This window comes from Microcebus murinus, chromosome 11 (genome assembly GCF_040939455.1).
Source record: "Microcebus murinus isolate Inina chromosome 11, M.murinus_Inina_mat1.0, whole genome shotgun sequence".
In the NCBI taxonomy this organism is placed as follows: Eukaryota; Metazoa; Chordata; class Mammalia; order Primates; family Cheirogaleidae; genus Microcebus; species Microcebus murinus.
Genome location: NC_134114.1, coordinates 35302492 through 35321312, shown reverse-complemented (window position 1 = coordinate 35321312; position 18821 = coordinate 35302492). Strand labels below are relative to the sequence as shown.

The 18821-nt window shown below is 34.5% G+C and overlaps 1 protein-coding gene across 2 annotated transcripts in view; it reads right to left on the bottom strand.

Annotated features, from left to right (window-relative positions):
* The window catches only part of PARP8 (poly(ADP-ribose) polymerase family member 8), a 164239-nt gene that overhangs the window by 52049 nt on the left and 93369 nt on the right, over positions 1–18821 (bottom strand). For both annotated transcript variants that reach the window (XM_012740405.3, XM_012740403.2), the window contains exons 7-10: positions 18375–18452; positions 16976–17070; positions 8095–8155; positions 7568–7658 (exon numbers count right to left, since the gene is read on the bottom strand). In XM_012740405.3, coding sequence (XP_012595859.1) covers positions 7568–7658; positions 8095–8155; positions 16976–17070; positions 18375–18452 — 325 coding nt within the window. The remainder of the gene's footprint in view (positions 1–7567; positions 7659–8094; positions 8156–16975; positions 17071–18374; positions 18453–18821) is intronic.

The following is an 18821-nucleotide window of genomic DNA, read 5'->3' as shown; positions in this document are numbered from 1 at the left end:
GCTCCGTGGAGGTGATAAACATTTTGGATTACTATATTTAGGAGAACTGACAGATTCTGCTGACAGACTGATTGGAAGAGTCGGAAAAAGAGGAATCAAGGGTGAATCCAAGGATCATTGCCTGAGCAACTAGACGGACGAACCCACCAACTCCTATTATGTAAAAGACTGCAGGAAAAACAAATCTGGAGAGGTGGAGAAGATTGGTTATCAGGCTATTTTAAATTTGAGATGCTTATTTGACACTCAAATGGAAAAATTAAGTAGGCAATTAGATAGAGAAGCCCAACTCTGAGGCATTGAGAGGAATATACTACAGATGCGATTTTGGATTCACCAGAATATATATGTATTTAAAGGCATTTCGTGTGTGTATATGGAGGAGAAAGTCTGGCTACGTCAGCAAAGAAGGCTGGAAAAAATGGCCAGGAGAATGAGAGATTCCAGAGCACTGCTGGACACAAATTCAAATAACTTTTTCAAGGAGGAGGTAAACAACTTTTATCAAATACTGTTAAGTCAATCAAGATGAGGACTCAAAGTTGGTGATGGGGAAATTTGGCAATATTGAAGTTACTGGTGACAGTGACAAGAGCAATGCTTGTGAAACAATGGGCTCAAAACCAGACTTGAATGGATTTGAGAAAAGAGGAAAGAAAATGAAGTAAGCTACTAGAGACCAATCTAATCAAGAAATTCAACAGTCAACGGAAGCAGTCAGTATTAGGGTCCCAATTGAAGAGGGATTTGAGGTCAAGAGGGGTTTTTTTGTTTGTTTTGTTTTGCTTGAAGACAGAAATCTTTGCTGGTGGGAATCTTCTGGGAGAAAAAGACAAATGAATAGTATAGGAAGGAGAAGAATGCTGGAACAGCATTTTAATGAGGTGAAAGGGAATGGAAACTTGTGTTCAAAGGATGGCATCATGTAGGAGCTCAGCCACTGCCACTCACAGCAGCAGTAGGGGCAGCAGGCAACCACAGCAAAGACTTCTGCTCATAGGACCTTCTCAGATCACACATGCTCCACTCTGTAAACCAAAATGGCTCCCCAAATTACCTCCCTTACTGTGCTGGCCATTACTCCGGAATGCAAGCATACATGCAAACACATGGAATTTGGTGTTAGTCTCACCAAACAATTAGTTCCTTTCCTAAGAATACCACAATCCTCAGAGAGTGAGGAACAGAGTAGACATCATTCCAGTCTCACCTGTCCCAAATCCAGGGCTATCAAAATTCAAAAGTGAATAAAAATTTCTAACGTTGTGAAAACGCAGAAGAATTGTGCTTTTGTTTTGTTTTGTTTTTAAGATGACAGATGAGAACACACTGTGCTTTCTCTAAGACGACACAATCTCTTCAGAGGCAAAAAGAAAAAGTGACTAGGAATAGGAAGGCAGAGAAATAAAAGGGAACTGGCCAAAAAAGTAGAAAAGTCCAAAATGCCAAAGAAAAACTAAAACCTTTACTGGAGAAAATTGTGTACAATATAGAGGGAGAGAGAAGAGATAATAATAGATACAAATGTTTATCAAGAACATATAAATTATTTCTATAAATTAATAATACAAAGACCAAAATTAAGTCATAGTATGCATGACTAGAAAATAAGTGTAAATATTTTATCAAAATGATGAATTTTTTAGGAAAATATACATTATAAACATTTACTCAAAATTAGTAACATAAAATCTAAGGACTCATAATTTTGGAATATGTTGAAAGAGCTCACAAAATGCTACTTTCAAATATATTCCAAAATTCAAGTGATAAAATGAATATTATTGTTAAATAATGTAATGAATTAATATCATTTAATGTATTAATGTAAGAAAATAAAAATCAGGAAAACCGGGTGTGGAACATATGGGAATTCTGGACTATCTTTGCAATTTTTCTGTAAATCTAAACATTTTAAATATTTTCATAATGGCTTCCTGATAACCAATGAGTTACAAAATAAATTGGATTTAAAAAGTCCAATTAAGAAAACAAGTATTCAGTAATAAATGTAGCTTAAAATTACTAAAAAACCCACAACTGTACTGATATGTAAAACTAGAAACTAAAAACAAAGGTTCTTTAATAGGAAAAGTAAACATTATAGAAATGTCTATTTTTTCCAAATTTATTTACAAGTTTACCTCAAAAACAATCAAATTTCCCATGGGGTTCATTCTGAAGGGGCAAGGAAATGAAGAAGAACTTGACAGAATGTGCTCCTAATATATTTTCATATTTTAAAAAAGAGTGAAAGTTATTCAATTTTTTCTTCTCTCTCATATAATTGTGGTTGGGAAGTGAAAGCTGTTCAAGATATGTGGAAATTATTCTAACACTCTGATCAGTAAGCATAGAGGTACCAATAATAAGACAATATGCACAAGAAACATTTTAAAATAATGTTAGGTGTTTATCTTTTCAACTTAAAATACCCTTGTTGGTGAGATAATAAACTGCACTTACATATCAGCAATTGTGAAAAATATGTACATTATCATAAGAATCATAACAAATTATATCATGTCTTTATTTAAAGTATATTTCTCCATGCACAATAAAAATAAACCTTATCATTAGCTTCAAAGTGGGTAGGGAGATGTATTTCTTCAATTCTTATCATTCCTGTTCACTCACAGACATACTATCAGATTAGCCCTAGCCAAATATTGTAGTTCAAATAAGTGATATTCATACACTCTTTGCATCTCAAAAAGAATTTAAGTAGGTCAGTCTAAATCTTGAATTAGTCATACATTTTTGCAAGTTCTTTTTACTATAAATGCTGATACCTTCAAAGATACATTGCAAAAAACTCTTCAAGAAATATTTTCTCACTTTTTAATTTGCTTGCAATAATCCAAATAATAAACTAGGATAAAACCTAATTATTTCTTCTGGAATAATAAATTACATGTTCCTTTTTAGTAATGTCTCTAGTTCTAGTCATTTATTACAGATTACTATGCATTTTAAATCATATTTTTTCTTCAAATTTTCAACAAGGAAAAAAATAACCTTTTGGAGAATTTTACTAGTAAGATGGTAATATAAGTACATACTGTTGCACAAACACCATCATAACCTGCACATAACAGAAGCAGAAGAAAACCAGCAAAAGAACCAAAGACTTGGAGTAGTTCCATCTCCAGGTGAGAAACTTCCAGTAAATTTTATTACAAATACAGCAGATGGAATCAATCTTAAGAAACCCTGAAGGGCTGGTGCAAAACTCCTCATTCTGTGAAAGAGGCGGATGCTGAAAGCCAACCACCACCAAACGTCTCAAAATCGGGGGCAAATGAACCATGAAGGAGAGAACAGACTCTGGGCCAGCTCCCTTGGGCACTGGCGGCGCAGGAAGCAAAGGGTTGGCCTGGCAGGGCCAAGCAGACATCCACCTCCTTCTTGACCCCTGACCCACCCACCATCTTAGGTCAAGTTCTCTCAAAAGCAGACTCTGACTAAAGATTGGGAGCACATAATTTAATAGGAATTGCTCTCAGAAGAAATCAATAAGAGGATCAATCAAGAAGTGGCAGAAGGACAGGAAAAGGAAAGAAGCCAGGCAAGGGTGCAAATTCAGGTAGAGTCCCAGCTTTGGCCCCATCCTGTGGGTAAAAGTAGAGAATAAATTACACCTCAGAGTTTGTCCAGCCTTGAGGCAGAGTAGTTAGGCCACTGCATGCCCACACCAGTCATATCTAAAGGGTGAGGGGAAAGTGAGGAACCGCCAAGTACTTACCTGCTCTCCCCAGGAAAGAGAAAGTTTCTTTGTCTAAGGAAAATCTACTGAAGGTCGCAAGTGTGGGCTGTCAGCAGCTAAAGTGTGGCCGGTAGAAGTGTCAGATGGGATCAGGGTGGGACACCAACAGAGTTCCCACCCACCTCAACCAGCTGTCAGATCTCAAAACTACTGAATCTAAAGTAGAATGAATGTAGAATTCTCTTTCTTTTCTCTTCTTAATGGAAGAAGTTATATACAAATCATACTAATTTCTGTAAGAAGTACATTTCAACTCCTGCTTGCATATAATATTGAGGGAAACGAAACTCCATCTATAGGAATAAAATGATAGATCTTGGACAATTAACTGATTCATGTTCACAACAAAATTCAAAAGGATACTGAACAAATAGAATGAAAGCAATTGTGATGATAAAGTGGGAATAATATATAATCAGTAAAGAATGTGGTCAAATTAAAAATACAATGGGAACAGTCAAGACTGAATCATGAAAAAAATATCACTTAATGAAATGGAAGACAGATTGGCAAAAACTTATCAAGTTCTCAGATGTGAAGGATGAAAGAATGAGAGAAATGAAAAACAACATGGAGGATTAAAAAAATTGGATCCAACCTGTATATTGGGACTAGCAGGTTAAAAAGGAACAATAATTACATAAAATTGTCTTGAGGTGAATTAAGACCTAGGTATACAAGCAAAAATAAATATAGAAAAGATGATATGAAGGAGAAGAGAAAACAGGCCAGTGGCAGTGGCTCACATCTGTAATCCTAGCACTCTGGGAGGCCAATGTTGGGGGATGGCTTGAGCTCAGGAGTTTGAGACCAGTCTGAGCAAGAGAGAGACACCATCTCTACTTAAAATAGAAAAATTAGCCAGGTATGGTGGCATGCACCTGTAGTCCCAGCTACTCAGAAGGCTGAGGCATATCGTTGGAACCCAGGAATTTGAGGTTGCAGTGAGCTATGATGATGCCACTGCACACTACCCAGGGTGACAGAGCAAGACTCTGTCTCAAAAATTAAAAAAAAAAAAAAAAGAGAGAGAGGGAAAAGAAGAAAAAATAGTCCACGAAGTACACAAGAAACCACAAACAAACCAAAACAGATTACTTACAAATGAAAAAAGTTAAAACAATTCAGACACAAATTAAAACTATCATGACCCCATAAATTTTACTTGATCAAGTTTATCTCATTCACAAAAGAAAACATCATTCTTAGGTATGAAAAAACAAAGTATAACCCCTCAGGTTTCCTTAGTTTACAAATTGTTAAATATACAAATTTAGAGACAAAAAAGAAAGAACAGATGAGTTGTGATACTAAAGAAGTAGTATTGAATAATAAAATTATTTAAACATGAATTAAAATGATTGTTAAGAGTATTTATAAAGCCATGCAAATGTAAAAAACTCTTTAGAGATATTGTGAAGGAAAATCTCTGCCTAAATTCAAGATTACATCACAAAATAAGTATCAGTTGTAAGATTACATAAAAGCATGCTACAGGTGGGTGGAGAAGAAGGAGATGGGACTATTCACACCTAATGGGTACGGTGTGCACCATCTGGGGATGGACATGCTTGAAGCTCTGACTCGGGTGGGGCAGAGGTTATATATTTAAACTAAACATTTGTACCTCGGTAATATGCTGAAAACAAACAAAAGAAAGGACGCTACAGTAACATCTCACACATATGGGGTTTGGGTGAGTAGAGATTAACTGACCGAATTTCATTCTTAACCCTAAATATTAAAAAATAAAACAAAGTTCAGGCATGAGGGTTTCCTTTTCTTTTAACCACCATCAGAATAAAATCAGACAGGCACATTTCAAATCACTAAAGTTAAAAAAAAGTTAGCCATATGTCGGAATATGTGGGGAAACAGCAAAACACACACCTAGAGGCTAGAATATTGTGAAGATATTACAAATCATTCCTTTGTAGATTATTTAATAGCTTGAGGACAGTCTCATGACATAACATTAAGGTGCATAGCTATTTATACAATCCAATGTCAACTTTATGAAAATAAACCACACGTGTAGAAAACAGGAAACAACACCAAACCATTTAGTTTTCTCAATATAGAACAATTACGAGTAATTATTTTTGTTCTTTATTACATTTCTATATATTTGAAAAAATATTTAACATTTATTTCTTGTTGTTTAGCATCAATCACATCACTTAGTATATGTTATTTATATTAAGAGTTGGTTATTTAAATTGAATGTATTATAGAAAAATAGAAAACAGGTAACTAATTTTCAAAGTGAAAAATTTTCCTGTATTTCATAAATCTGAAAGAACAAGTACTTTTCCTATATGAAAACTAAGAGTAGATGCATGTTCCTTGATACACCAAGAGAAAAATGTGCATCCACCATAGTAACATATGTGTGGCAGATTAAATAAAGATGGCCACCCCTCCCAGAGGTGCTGTCTATGTCGCTGTCCTTGATTCTGGGTGGGCTCTTCGACTGTTCTGATCAGTAGAAGACAATGGAAGACTCACTGTGCCTTTTCCCAGTAGTCTCCACATCCTGCCTCTTAGAACACTCGAGCTCGGACCCCAGTCACCATGGTACACAAGAAAACCAAACCACAAGAAGAAGCCACGTGCAAGGCAGGAACTCCAGTCAATAGCCCCAGCTGAGTGCCAAGATGACACCTGAATCAACTGCAAGCTACCTGAAAGTCTAATATCTTGTGCATCCAACCTAGTGAGACCTTGAGAGGACACCAGCCCTAGCCACCATCTAACTGCAAAAGTCACAGGCTACTCAAGGCAAGAACTATCCGATTGAGCACGAGAACAGTGAGAGATAATGTTATTTTTAAGCCACAAAGTTTTGGGGTGTTTTTTTAATGCAGCAGTTGATAACTAAAACAATTTCAGCAGATACAATTGCATATGTGTGTGTGTGTATTAGTATGTAAGGAAAAACATTTTAATCAATAAAGTTTTTGCAAGACATATAATAGGGCCCTTCGTTCTAAATAGCTATCAGGAGAAATATAGCAACATCATTCCTTAAGGATTCAGGAAACAAAAATACTATTACGATCTCCATTTTTAAATACAGGATTATGTTAGAGGTGGGCTAAATTCACCGGTAATCCAAGGTGGGATAAATAAACATTAAAATTAAATCTCAGGTGCCAGGCACAGTGGCTCACACCTATAATCTCAGCACTTTGGGAGGCCAGGGTGGGAGAATGACTTGAGCTCAGGAATTTGAAATTAGCCTGGGCAACAGAGCAAGATCTCGTCTCTACAAAAAATTTAAAAATTAGTTGGATGTGATGGTGCATGCCTATAGTCCCAGCTACTAGGTAGGCTGAGGTAGGAGGATCACCTGAGCCTAGGAGTTCGAGGCTGCAGTGAGCCATGATAGCACCACTGTACTACAGCCTGGGCAACAAAGTGAGACCCTGTGTCTAAAAAATAAAAACAAAAAAATTTAAATCTCAGAATCAGAGAGAGAAATAATTACATCTAGGGACAACCTAAAATATGTATATTTACTTAGTCTCTAGTATACTCAAAGTATTCTTTTAGGGTTTTTTTTTTTTGTATTTGTTTCTCAGAAATGTGTCTATTTCTAAAAATATAAACAATTACATGTTTTTTATGTTTTTGTTTCCATAAGTTACACTGGCAATAAACCATCTTAGGATGCAAGCTTATTGAAATATTATTATAAAGGTACTTTAGCACTTATGCTCAGAATTACCAAATTACTTATTTTGCTTAAGGCACAACTAATTAAATATTCAAAATAATAAACAGAGAAATAAAACAAACCTGGGCCATTTAAATATTGCGTAAGTGAACAGTGTAGTCGAACAATTATAGGTTCTGTTCGAATTACTTCCCAAGCCACAGCAATCTCCTCCTGCACAAATATATTTAAAAGATGAATTAGTCATTTTTATAGTTCAAAATTTAAAAAAACTTTAAAAACTTATGTTAAAGAAATGCTTAAATTATGAAGGCCTACAAATTATCCCCAAACCCACTGTTGTGGGAAATGAAGGCCAAAGTACTCTTAATTTTCACCTTATACATATGAAAACTAAAACTGAACTTAAGATATAATGAAGTACTGTGAGATCCCATAAATTTTAGAATATATTTAAAGAATCAAGGCAAAAGAAAAAATATATACAATCTCTGTTGCTTTGACAAGCCACAGTATTTCTTCCCAAATCACTTTAACAGTCAATATGTAACTAATAGTATTATAAGATAACCAAAAACTAAATTTCTCTCTAGAATAAAAATGTGTATTTAACATGTACCAATCATATTGTATAAGCTAATATACTTACATCAAGAAAACTAACATCAATATGTAGATCAATATCTACATCATCAATGGCTCCATATTCCCTGAAAGCACAGATTAAGATTAATTTTTTAATTTTCCTCAAAAATGGCAGGTGCTAGGCTATTTTAATTAAAAATTAAATCACTAATTATCATCCCTAATTTCCACAGATAGCTCAGATCTGACTGTGGACATGAATTAACTAACTCAATCTAGTTGGATTGTCATTTTCTGTGACCCAATTTATACCAGATAGACATCTTTCTATCTTTATGTATATGCATATGCATGCATATGTTTATTCTCTGTGGCAAATGAGTCAATCTTCCCACATCCCTGCTCTGTTTTCATTATACCCTCTGAGGAGGAAGAGCTGCTTGTAAGAGCAAGAAAGGAGTTTCTGACATGAGGAAGGAGTATGGGGAGACACACAATAATGTGTCCATGAATTTTCCTTCCAATTTAAACATGAGTGGTTTTAAAACTGGATGTCAGAGAACCTAACATCCAGGTGCTCTGCCACTTACATGTCACTCAGTTTTGACAGGCAGCTCTAAAAGTCTGATACATCAAAATTAAAATAAGTAGCTATAGTTTGTTCCACATGAAAGAATTAGGAAGAATAACTTTGAGTATAGCCCAGGTAGTGCCATGAACCAGCACACTTTTATAAGTTAATGAAAGGATATAAAAAATAGTTTTAATATCCTCTGTACACACATATCTGTATTTTTTATATTCTTATAAAATTCTGAAGTTATAAATGCTATATATAAGGAAAGATAAAACCAATATAACTATAAAAAATAAATGATAACAGTTAATGACCAATATTTACTGAGCACCAATATGCCAGATGTTGTAAAGATTTGATATACATGTGATAATTTAATACAGTACACATAGAACACTAAAAATACTACTACTATCTCCACTTCACATATGCATAAACTTAGGCCCAGAGTAATGAAGTAACTTACCCATCACCGCTAGGGCTTGAATATATGTATTCTAGTTAATATCCAATATACTATCACCTTGTGTTTGAAACCAGGTCAATCAGCCTTGTGAGGTGGATAACATTATCATACTCATTTTGTAAATGAAGAAACTGAGGTTTAGGAAGTGAAAAAAGTTGCCAAATGAAAGATAATAAGTCAGTCAGTAGGAAGTCAGGCATTGAATCTATGTCCAGCTTCAGAACTGTGGAAAGTATAGGATCTAGAACATAGTAAGTACTAAAAAAAAAAATTTCTGTATATTATATATTCAAGTATATATGTGTTATATTAATATAACACATAAGTGTTATATTAATATAACACATAATTGTGGCACTTTTAAAGGGCTCAGAGAAGGAACTTTTAATGATTAAATACTTTTATGTAATATAATAAATTAAAAATTTGGATCTTTTTGCTTTTTGATATCTATGACAAAAAGGCAGCATATTATTAATAGAATACAACTTAGTCTCTGTGCTTTCCCTATTCTCCCCTTAAAAATATATTAAAACATTGAACACATTTTCATGTTTTATGAAATTATACTTTTTATTCTTTTGTGGTAATTATCTTTAAAGGTTACATAAAGAATGGAAAGGATAAAAATTATTTACATAGGAATCAATTTTTACAAACCATCAAAGTATCATAACATCTGTGCTATTCATAAAGGATGAGATTATCTGCAAATTGAAATATGAAATTTTATACAGAAAGTATGACAAGAATAAGGACTAAGCAAATGAACCATTTTATCTGTGCCTCTTGTTCAAGGTACAGCAAACTTTCTGGGACAAGGAAGACAATAAATATTTTAGGCTTTTCAGGCTACATACAGTCTGTGCTGCATATTCCTCTTTTTGTGTTTTGTTTTGCTTTTTGTTTTTGCAACCCTTCAAAAAAACAAAAATCATTTGTAGCTCATGGGCTGTTCAAAACAGGCCTCACAACACAGAGGTCATAATTTGATCGGCGTGAATATTGGCAAATAATTCACAAATATAAAAGATCAAATATCCATTGTTAGGCATGTAAAAACAAAGAGCCACTAGATGCAACGATAAGGAGAGATGACGAATGATGTTCAAGAAAAGTTTCAGGGGTTGAAGATGCCCTGACTACCACAACCCCACTTACAGGAGTTAATCCTAAGAAAATAATAACAAATACCAGCAAATTTTTACCTAGAACAATGTAATGTAAGAGCAGAATTCAAAACAAAATGAACAATGAATAATAAGAAGATATTTAAATAGCTATAACATGTTGACATGATTAATAAGAAACCTACTCATTGCTAAAGAAGATGATATAAAAATATTTAATATACTAAGGTAAATGTTCCAAATATACTTTTACTGAACAAGCAGATTACCAAAAAAGCATGGAAACTAAAATGATTTGTTTAAAGAAAATAGACATAGGAAAATCAAACAGTACAAAAGCAATTTATGTAACCAAAACATTTGTACCCCTGTAATATTCTAAAATAAAAAAAGAAAGAAATATATCCTCTGAAAGAAAATAAAATGAAATAACATAAAACTACAGGGTCAAATAAATGTTAATAGTATGAGTATATTTGGGATTCTTTATATACATTGTTTGATTGCTGTTTTAAAAGGTTATAATAATTTATAATTACACCAGCCAGGTTATCACAGTGACTGTTCCCTATATTCTCATCATCACTAGTCATTTTTATCTTCCACCTTTGCCATTTTCATGGGTAAGACTAATTTTGTTTGAATTTGTTTATATTGGCAAAACTTTGGTATGTTTAGAGGTAGAGAAAAAGGAATCTGAAATAACAAAAATCAGTAAGAACCCTATTCACAACTGTTTTACCCTCAGTTATCCAGATCATTTCAAGAGAATTTACCACACAGGCATGAACAGAATGTGACACACAAGTTTTTAAAACCTTTACTATGTGAATTTCAACGTACTCTGTGTATGATTTCTTAAATGGTTTTTTTGGTTAAAAGTATCTTCCCAATTTCTAACGTTATCAATTTCTTTTAAAAAATGAAAAGAAAAAGACAAGAAAGGGTTACAAGTGTTATTCCTCATTATAGCAGAGCATGAATACAGAATTTTATTGGAAACAGAGGCCTTAAAGGTTTGCAATTAACTAGATTCTGCAGGTGTAGATCTATAAATAGTTCTTTTTTGTTTGCATGCCACACTTCAAAGAATTCACAAACGATGCTGTGTATATGCAAACCCATTTCCGTTGTGATGCCCTTTTTATATAATGCCAGTAATTTCATGTTTCCCACTGACAGATTACAAAGCATGATTACAGTCTGTCCAGATGCAGTGACCCAGTCATCAGGATTGCTTCTATATCTGAATGACTTTCAGTAGCCCAGGATCTCATGAATAGCAAATGCAGAATCAAGTCGAATGATTGAAATATGAACGCAACTTGAATTATGAATCTAGACATCTGATTGTGTCTTGAATTCAGTACTGGGTTTATAATAACTCAAAATAATTTCATGCACTGCAAATATTTATTCACTGTGAAAAGATCACTTTGAATTGATGAACTGAATTTTTTTTTTTTTTTAAGGATGAGGGAAACAACACAGGAATGATCTTATGTAGTTGTTTCACTCTGGAACTGAAGGTCTGAAATGGCCCACTCCACAAATGTTCTTTCCTTACATCTAGTCATATCTCCAATTTGGGATGAGCTATTCTTTGAATCTACATATTTTTATTATTATTATTATTTCAGCATATTATAGGGGTACAAATGTTAAGGTTAAGTATGTTGCCCATTCCCCCCCCCACACCCCTTCAAGTCAGAGCTTCAAGTGTGAATCTACATATCTTGAAACCTAGTAATATGATTTGGGGTATTTACATGTTACCTAGTTTTAGCACGTATGTATAAAATATTTTTTAAGGAATATGTACTTTTGAGGACACTCAGTTTGGTAGAATTCTTGGCAGTTCATTCTTCTATTTTTAATGGAACTAACTAAGACAACATCCTCATTATTGAGACATTCACATACGTACTCACAATATATTGTTAGACCATCTATGCTGATCTTCCTTTCTCTATAAAACTTCAGCTTATCCATTACACTGCTGTGATCTTTATAATACAAACTGATCAAAATAGGCAGTGATTGTTCTGGTTTTAAAATATATTTTATATATCTAACCTTTCTTATTAACTGTCAAGGAAATTGTAAGTATACACAAGCATGCACACACACACAGAACTCTAGCACAGGTTCTTGAGAAATGAGTTTCTATTGCTATTTACTTATTTCTGCTTTCCACAACTGGAAAATTATATTTTGAGAAAAAGACATTTTGTGAAGAAACATACACCTTCCCATGACATCTGAAACACAACAGCTTGCACGTCTATCTCTGCATGCCTACTCAGTGTGTGTTTTTGTCCAGTGTGGGAGAGACGTTTGTGAATGGGCCAAGAAATATGCAAACTCAGTAGTCAGGAAGAAATCTTGGCAGATTACAGCATTTGCAAGACTGTATCCAAAGTAGTTATAATCTATCTAAAGAACATCAGAGCTGAGAAAAATTTAAAAATTAGATCCAGATAAGAAAGGAAGCCTATATAAAATTGTGCATAAGAGGTACAGTATAAACAGTTGCTACAACTCTGCAGTCAGCTTAAAAATCCCTGGTTTTGCTCAACAAAAGTACAGGCTTCAGGAGTAAAGGTGAGTGTCTGGGCTCTGAACATCTGAAGCTTATATCGAGGTTATGTCCCAGTGTTTTTGGAAAATACTCTTCCCCTGGTTTCTTTCCCCTTTATACTTTTTGTCATCACTTTCCTGATTTTCAGGGTCAGGGTGTTTTTTTTCCTTAGCTTAGAGGCAGAGAATAGAGAATCAATATGCTAGAAAGGATACCACAAACATCCAACCCAAGATTTTCTTTTGACGAATGACATTTCAATGTATGCTAATTTATGTTGTGGTAACAAACATTCTCAAATTTCAGTGGTTTAATGCAAAGAAGGATTTACATCTCACCCCCACTACCCGGTTAATATGGAACAGGGAGGGGGAAGCTCCCTGTCATTGTTAAGGGGCCCAGGGGAACAGAGACCAGAGGACAGGGGAACTCACATACTAGCACTTATGCTCACATTTCATTGGCCAAAATTAGTTACATTTCTGTGCCTAACATTAAAGAAGGCAGGGAAATAACCATCCTACCACATGAACAGAACAGGAGAATCGAAGATCTGTAAGCAGTTCTACTGGCCACCACAAATGGAAATTCAAAAATCCAGAGAAATCAAAGTGGTCTGTCCTGCTTTATGTAGCTCTTTTTTTTTTTCCTTTCCTTTCATTTATATATATGTTTTTTCTTTAGGAAGTATGTGTTTGGTGGCATGAGTATGGATGGGTTCCTCAATCCACTAAAAATCTTCAGAATTCTCTTATTCTCAAAACACTAACTCGAGGGCCGGGCGTGGTGGCTCACGCCTGTAATCCTAGCACTTTGGGAGGCCAAGGCGGGCGGATTGCTCAAGGTCAGGAGTTCGAAACCAGCCTGAGCGAGACCCCGTTTCTACCAAAAATAGAAATAAATTAATTGACCAACTAAAAATATATATACAAAAAATTAGCCGGGCATGGTGGCGCATGCCTGTAGTCCCAGCTACTCGGGAGGCTGAGGCAGGAGGATCGCTGAGCCCCGGAGATTGAGGTTGCTGTGAGCCAGGCTAATGCCACGGCACTCACTCTAGCCTGGGCAACAAAGTGAGACTCTGTCTCCAAAAAAAAAACACTAACTCGAAAAGTCACTATTATAATTGTCCATTCACAAAAAAATGACTGAAATGTGGAACAGTCAAAATCTCAGGAGCTTCCATTAGTCACAATAAAAAGGTTAGACTATTACTCATATGGCTTCACTTTTTAAAATGAAAGATGGCATGATCATAAGCCAAAGGATTTTTTATATGAAATGGAAGTTTTAAAATCCATAAGGAAACTATCAGAATCATTTATTTCTTAACCAAATGAGAATTTTCTTACCTTTCTAAGACTATTAGTATCAAATTATTTTCAGATGACAGTGATAAATATTATTTTGTATAAATACATGCCTATAGGAGTACGTTTATAATGAAAAACATACAGTGTATTCTGCTGCATAATTCAAGGTGAGACTTATTCATGTTCCCCAGAGACCTAACTCACTTTCTATATAAGACTGCAGTGGCTCACACCTATAATCTAAGCACTTCGGGAGGCTGAGGCAGGAGGATTGCTTGAGGCCAGAGTTCGAGACCAGCATGAGCAAAAGTGAGACCCTCTCTCCACAAAAAAATAGAAAAATTAGCTGGGTATGATGGCCACTGCCTGTAGTCCCAGGTACCTGGGAGGCTGAGACACGAGGACTGCTCAAGCCCAGGAATTTGAGGTTGCAGTGAGCTATGATTGGGCCACTGCACTCTAGCCCCAGGAGATAGAGCAAGACCATGTCTCAAAAAAAATATGAATCAGAATTACCATCAGTGTTTGCACATATGGTTCAACACAGCCAGTATTATGGTTTTGAATGGTTTGGCCAAATAGAGCTGTCATTACCTACTTAAGTAATAAATCTATCAGTTACTTTCTATATTTTCTTTCAGCATACTTTAAAAGAGTTTTGCCTCAATCTAGGCAATGTCAGTTACTTCCATCTCATACAGAGAACTTAGATGTGGTTAGCTGCTTTTCTCATTAGATGGCACATTAAAAAAAAATGACTCTAAATAGCCTATTGTGCACATTGAGGTACTTTTGCTCTTCAAACTCCATTAAGTTCTTATAAGCCTCAATTAAGTAAAAGAACAGATAATTAACACAGTCTGTTTTCAATAGACTTAGAACCTTACAAGGAAGATGATTCCAAGACCTTGTACCTAACCATCCACCCCTTGTCCCATGTGTCAAGTCTCAGTATTTGAGACTAGACAGTACATTCATTCTTATTTAAGTACATCAAACTATTCCTGCTATGATTTGCCTTATGCCCTGAGGCCTCTGGCAAGTTATCTATTCTGGAAACATCCTCTGTAGCTAGAGAAAACTTAGAGCAGGAAGGAACATGGCTTATGTTCATTAAGATTTAAACTGGATCAAAATTGTTGTAAGCAAAATAGGCAAGGGAAAGTAAATCAAACCATTTATGACTTTAGATACTTCATTTGACTAAAATTCCAAACATTTATCTAATTTCATGTTAATTATCAATAATTTTATTAGTAATATAAATACTGATACAGATCATCACAAGTACTTAATAAATGCTTGGTAAAAAAACAAAAAATAATTTCATATATACATGGCAATGTGACTGGGGATTAAACAGCATGGAAATATGTTTTAGAAAACTTTTTTATATAAGAAATCAACATGTGCTAAACTTCTCTAAATAAAAATATGTTATTTTGAATAAAAAAAGTTGAATTCTATGCATATTTCAATTGTTCATTATATCCTGTAGACTTTTCATATATTCATTCTGTAACACTTATTGAATATCCATATTACCTAAACTGGAGCCATAACAAGAGACTGACTGTGAAACTATTGCAGCTAATTTGCTGAAACTTTGAAGTCTGCAAAGATTTGCTTTAACAAATATAGTCACATCACTTTCACTCAACTGCAGCCTAATATACTGCTGTGAGTGGGAGAGAAAGGGTATGGGTACACAACCCCAGCTGTTTTAGGCTGTGCATGGTGGTGAGTTTCTATTTCTGCTGTTAAAATAAAATGTCTGGCAATTTTACATTTTAGCTATGTTGTACCTCCCAATTGTTTTCCCTCTAAAAATGGGTATGTCCGTTGAAGAAGGTACAACCCTAGAGACTATACTGTAATCAAAGAATAGGAATCTGAAATAAGCTGAGTTGACTCCTAGAAGCTATTATGGTGTCAGAAAAGGCTTTTTCATACATTAAGGAGAGAAAAAAAAGGTAAATAAGAATGGTGGGGTGTTCTGAATGATTAGAAGCAATTTTAAAAAATGGTCTGAAAACTTATGATCAAATAATATATTAAGTAACCACAGAATAAAATATATTATCATTCAAACAAGCACTGTGCAAATTTATGTCTTTTTTTTTTAGGGACCAGATGACAACATGATTTGGATGTCAGTGGTTATGCATTATTTATTTTTATTGTTCACAAGGATGTGGTCTTGATTTACAGTAACATCATAGGCCCAGCTGGCCAAATCTATTATAGAAATTAATTATGGGCCGGGCGCTGTGGCTCACGCCTGTAATCCTAGCTCTTGGGAGGCCGAGGCGGGCGGATTGCTCAAGGTCAGGAGTTCAAAACCAGCCTGAGCAAGAGCGAGACCCCGTCTCTACTATAAACAGAAAGAAATTAATTGGCCAACTGATATATATATATAAAAAATTAGCCGGGCATAGTGGCGCATGCCTGTAGTCCCAGCTACTCGGGAGGCTGAGACAGCAGGATTGCTTGAGCCCAGGAGTTTGAGGTTGCTGTGAGCTAGGCTGACGCCACGGCACTCACTCTAGCCTGGACAACAAAGTGAGACTCTGTCTCAAAAAAAAAAAAAAAGAAAGAAATTAATTATGGCACTACTTCAAACTCATGTTTCTGCAAACTAACTCCCCCAAATAACTAATTCTTTAATGCAACCACTGTAATCTTAAACCACATGTACAAACAAACAAATAGCCCTAAATGTGCCACTTTGTAGAAGCAGAAACAATAGAATCTCTCACAAACACCTTCAAAAAGAAGCAAGCCCCCCAATTTTTCCTTTAATTTAAATTACTCCAGTAGAAAATTCCAATGACCAACCAAATAATTTTAGTTTTATTCACCAGAGGTATTTATTTACCTGAGAGAAACTGCATGTGGCCCATATATCTCTCTCACTGCCGACAAATCAGCTTCCAGCTGAGGATGCTTGTGCAGTTCCCCATCGTAGTTCACCTGATGAAAAGAGATGGCTTAGAAGCGTCTCAGAGGTGATGAAATCAAAAGTACCAAACACAAATAATCTCTAGATGGGTCACCCTGAGCATTCTGCCATGGACATTTTTAGCTTCACTAAAAAACATAGGTATATAAGTAGTATATCTACTAAATATCTTCAGTTGACATATGGATAGAATAATTCATTATTTTTAAACGTTAAAATTAGTCTATTTTGATACACAGAAAATGCAAATGTTTAAAAGGAATGAAGTAAATGTCTGGCAGGTAATCTGAAAAACTTCCAGACTGAACATCAAGACTGAAGAAAAGCATTTACTTCCTCTCTGTTAAGAATTAGTTGTATAAACAAAAATCAAACTACAAGAATGGTTTTGCATAATGTTAAAGTGTTATATTGGTTAAAGAAACATTTTATTCAGAAAACTATCCCAATGCTAGAAAGTTATTCCTGGAGATAAGAAACCTACTTTTATTATGTTCATCTAACCACTGCCTTGCTTATGCTTGATTAAAAAATTACTGATTTCTGATTCTGAATGAAAAAATTTACTTGCATCCTTTTACATAATAATTTTGGCTTTAATGCCCTTCTCTAATAGATTACCCTCCCATTATATTATCCAAATTATAAAGCACATTTGATCAAGGAGTTTACAGAAACAAAACAACATATTATATAGCTATATCATAAAATTAATTGCTCAGTTTTAAATTTTAACGTTACCCTGGAAAAATCTGATGAGTCCTTTTATATATGTGACTAGGCTAATTTCATATATTTAAGTTAGGCTATTTTCATGTATTTAAGATATAATGTTTCTTTGTAACAATTTTTCAATACAATGAATTCAATGACAATGAATACAAATAATCAAATAATGAGGATGGTCCCTCAACAATTAGGGACCATCAAATTTATATAAAGACTAAGCATCTTCTATTTAAAATTCACAATACATGCTTTTGTTAGAAGTGTCATCATTTCAAATTATTGACTGAGCAAAATATGCTTAAGAAATATTAAAGTCAAAAACATAATGCTATCTGCAAAATCTCTGTAATGAATTAAGACAACTTTAATGTAAATGAATGATTATAGTTAAAACAATTGCAAAGGTAATCTTAATTTCTGAAAATATGTGGAAAGTGTGAAACAGATAAATTATACAAATTTTCTAGTTAGGTACAGAACTTTGCACAACACATAGGTCCGTCAACTCTCAGGTACAGATTTCCACTAGAACAATATGGCTATTAGAAATGTGAGACTGGACATTTAGAAGACCATGTTTACTTACCTGTCCTCCATAATAAAATTCTTCAGAATCATTATCACCTTCAGAATCTTCTTCCACTGTACTATTCTGTCTTGACTCCTTAAAAATAAAACAAAAAAGATAATTTTAATGGTCAAACTAGTTTGCCTCCTTTCTAAAATAAAGTAGCAAGTGGTCATAATAGGCAGGTCTTGTGCATAGTATGTGGATTCTATATATAAAACATTCTTCCTGCAGTACCACCTCAAAACAAAAGGTAGTGAAAGACAAACAGCTTTGTGGGTACATTCAGCTCTTTTAAAGGACATCTTTTTTAAAAAGTTCTCTTTCACTGATCTTAAGTAAATTGTGCAATTTAATATTGATGTATATTAATAACACATATAATCAAACCTTTGGTTTTGCTCTGATAAAACATTTGGCAAGCTGATACTGATTCAATTTTTATTAAAAAGTTCCTCAGCATTA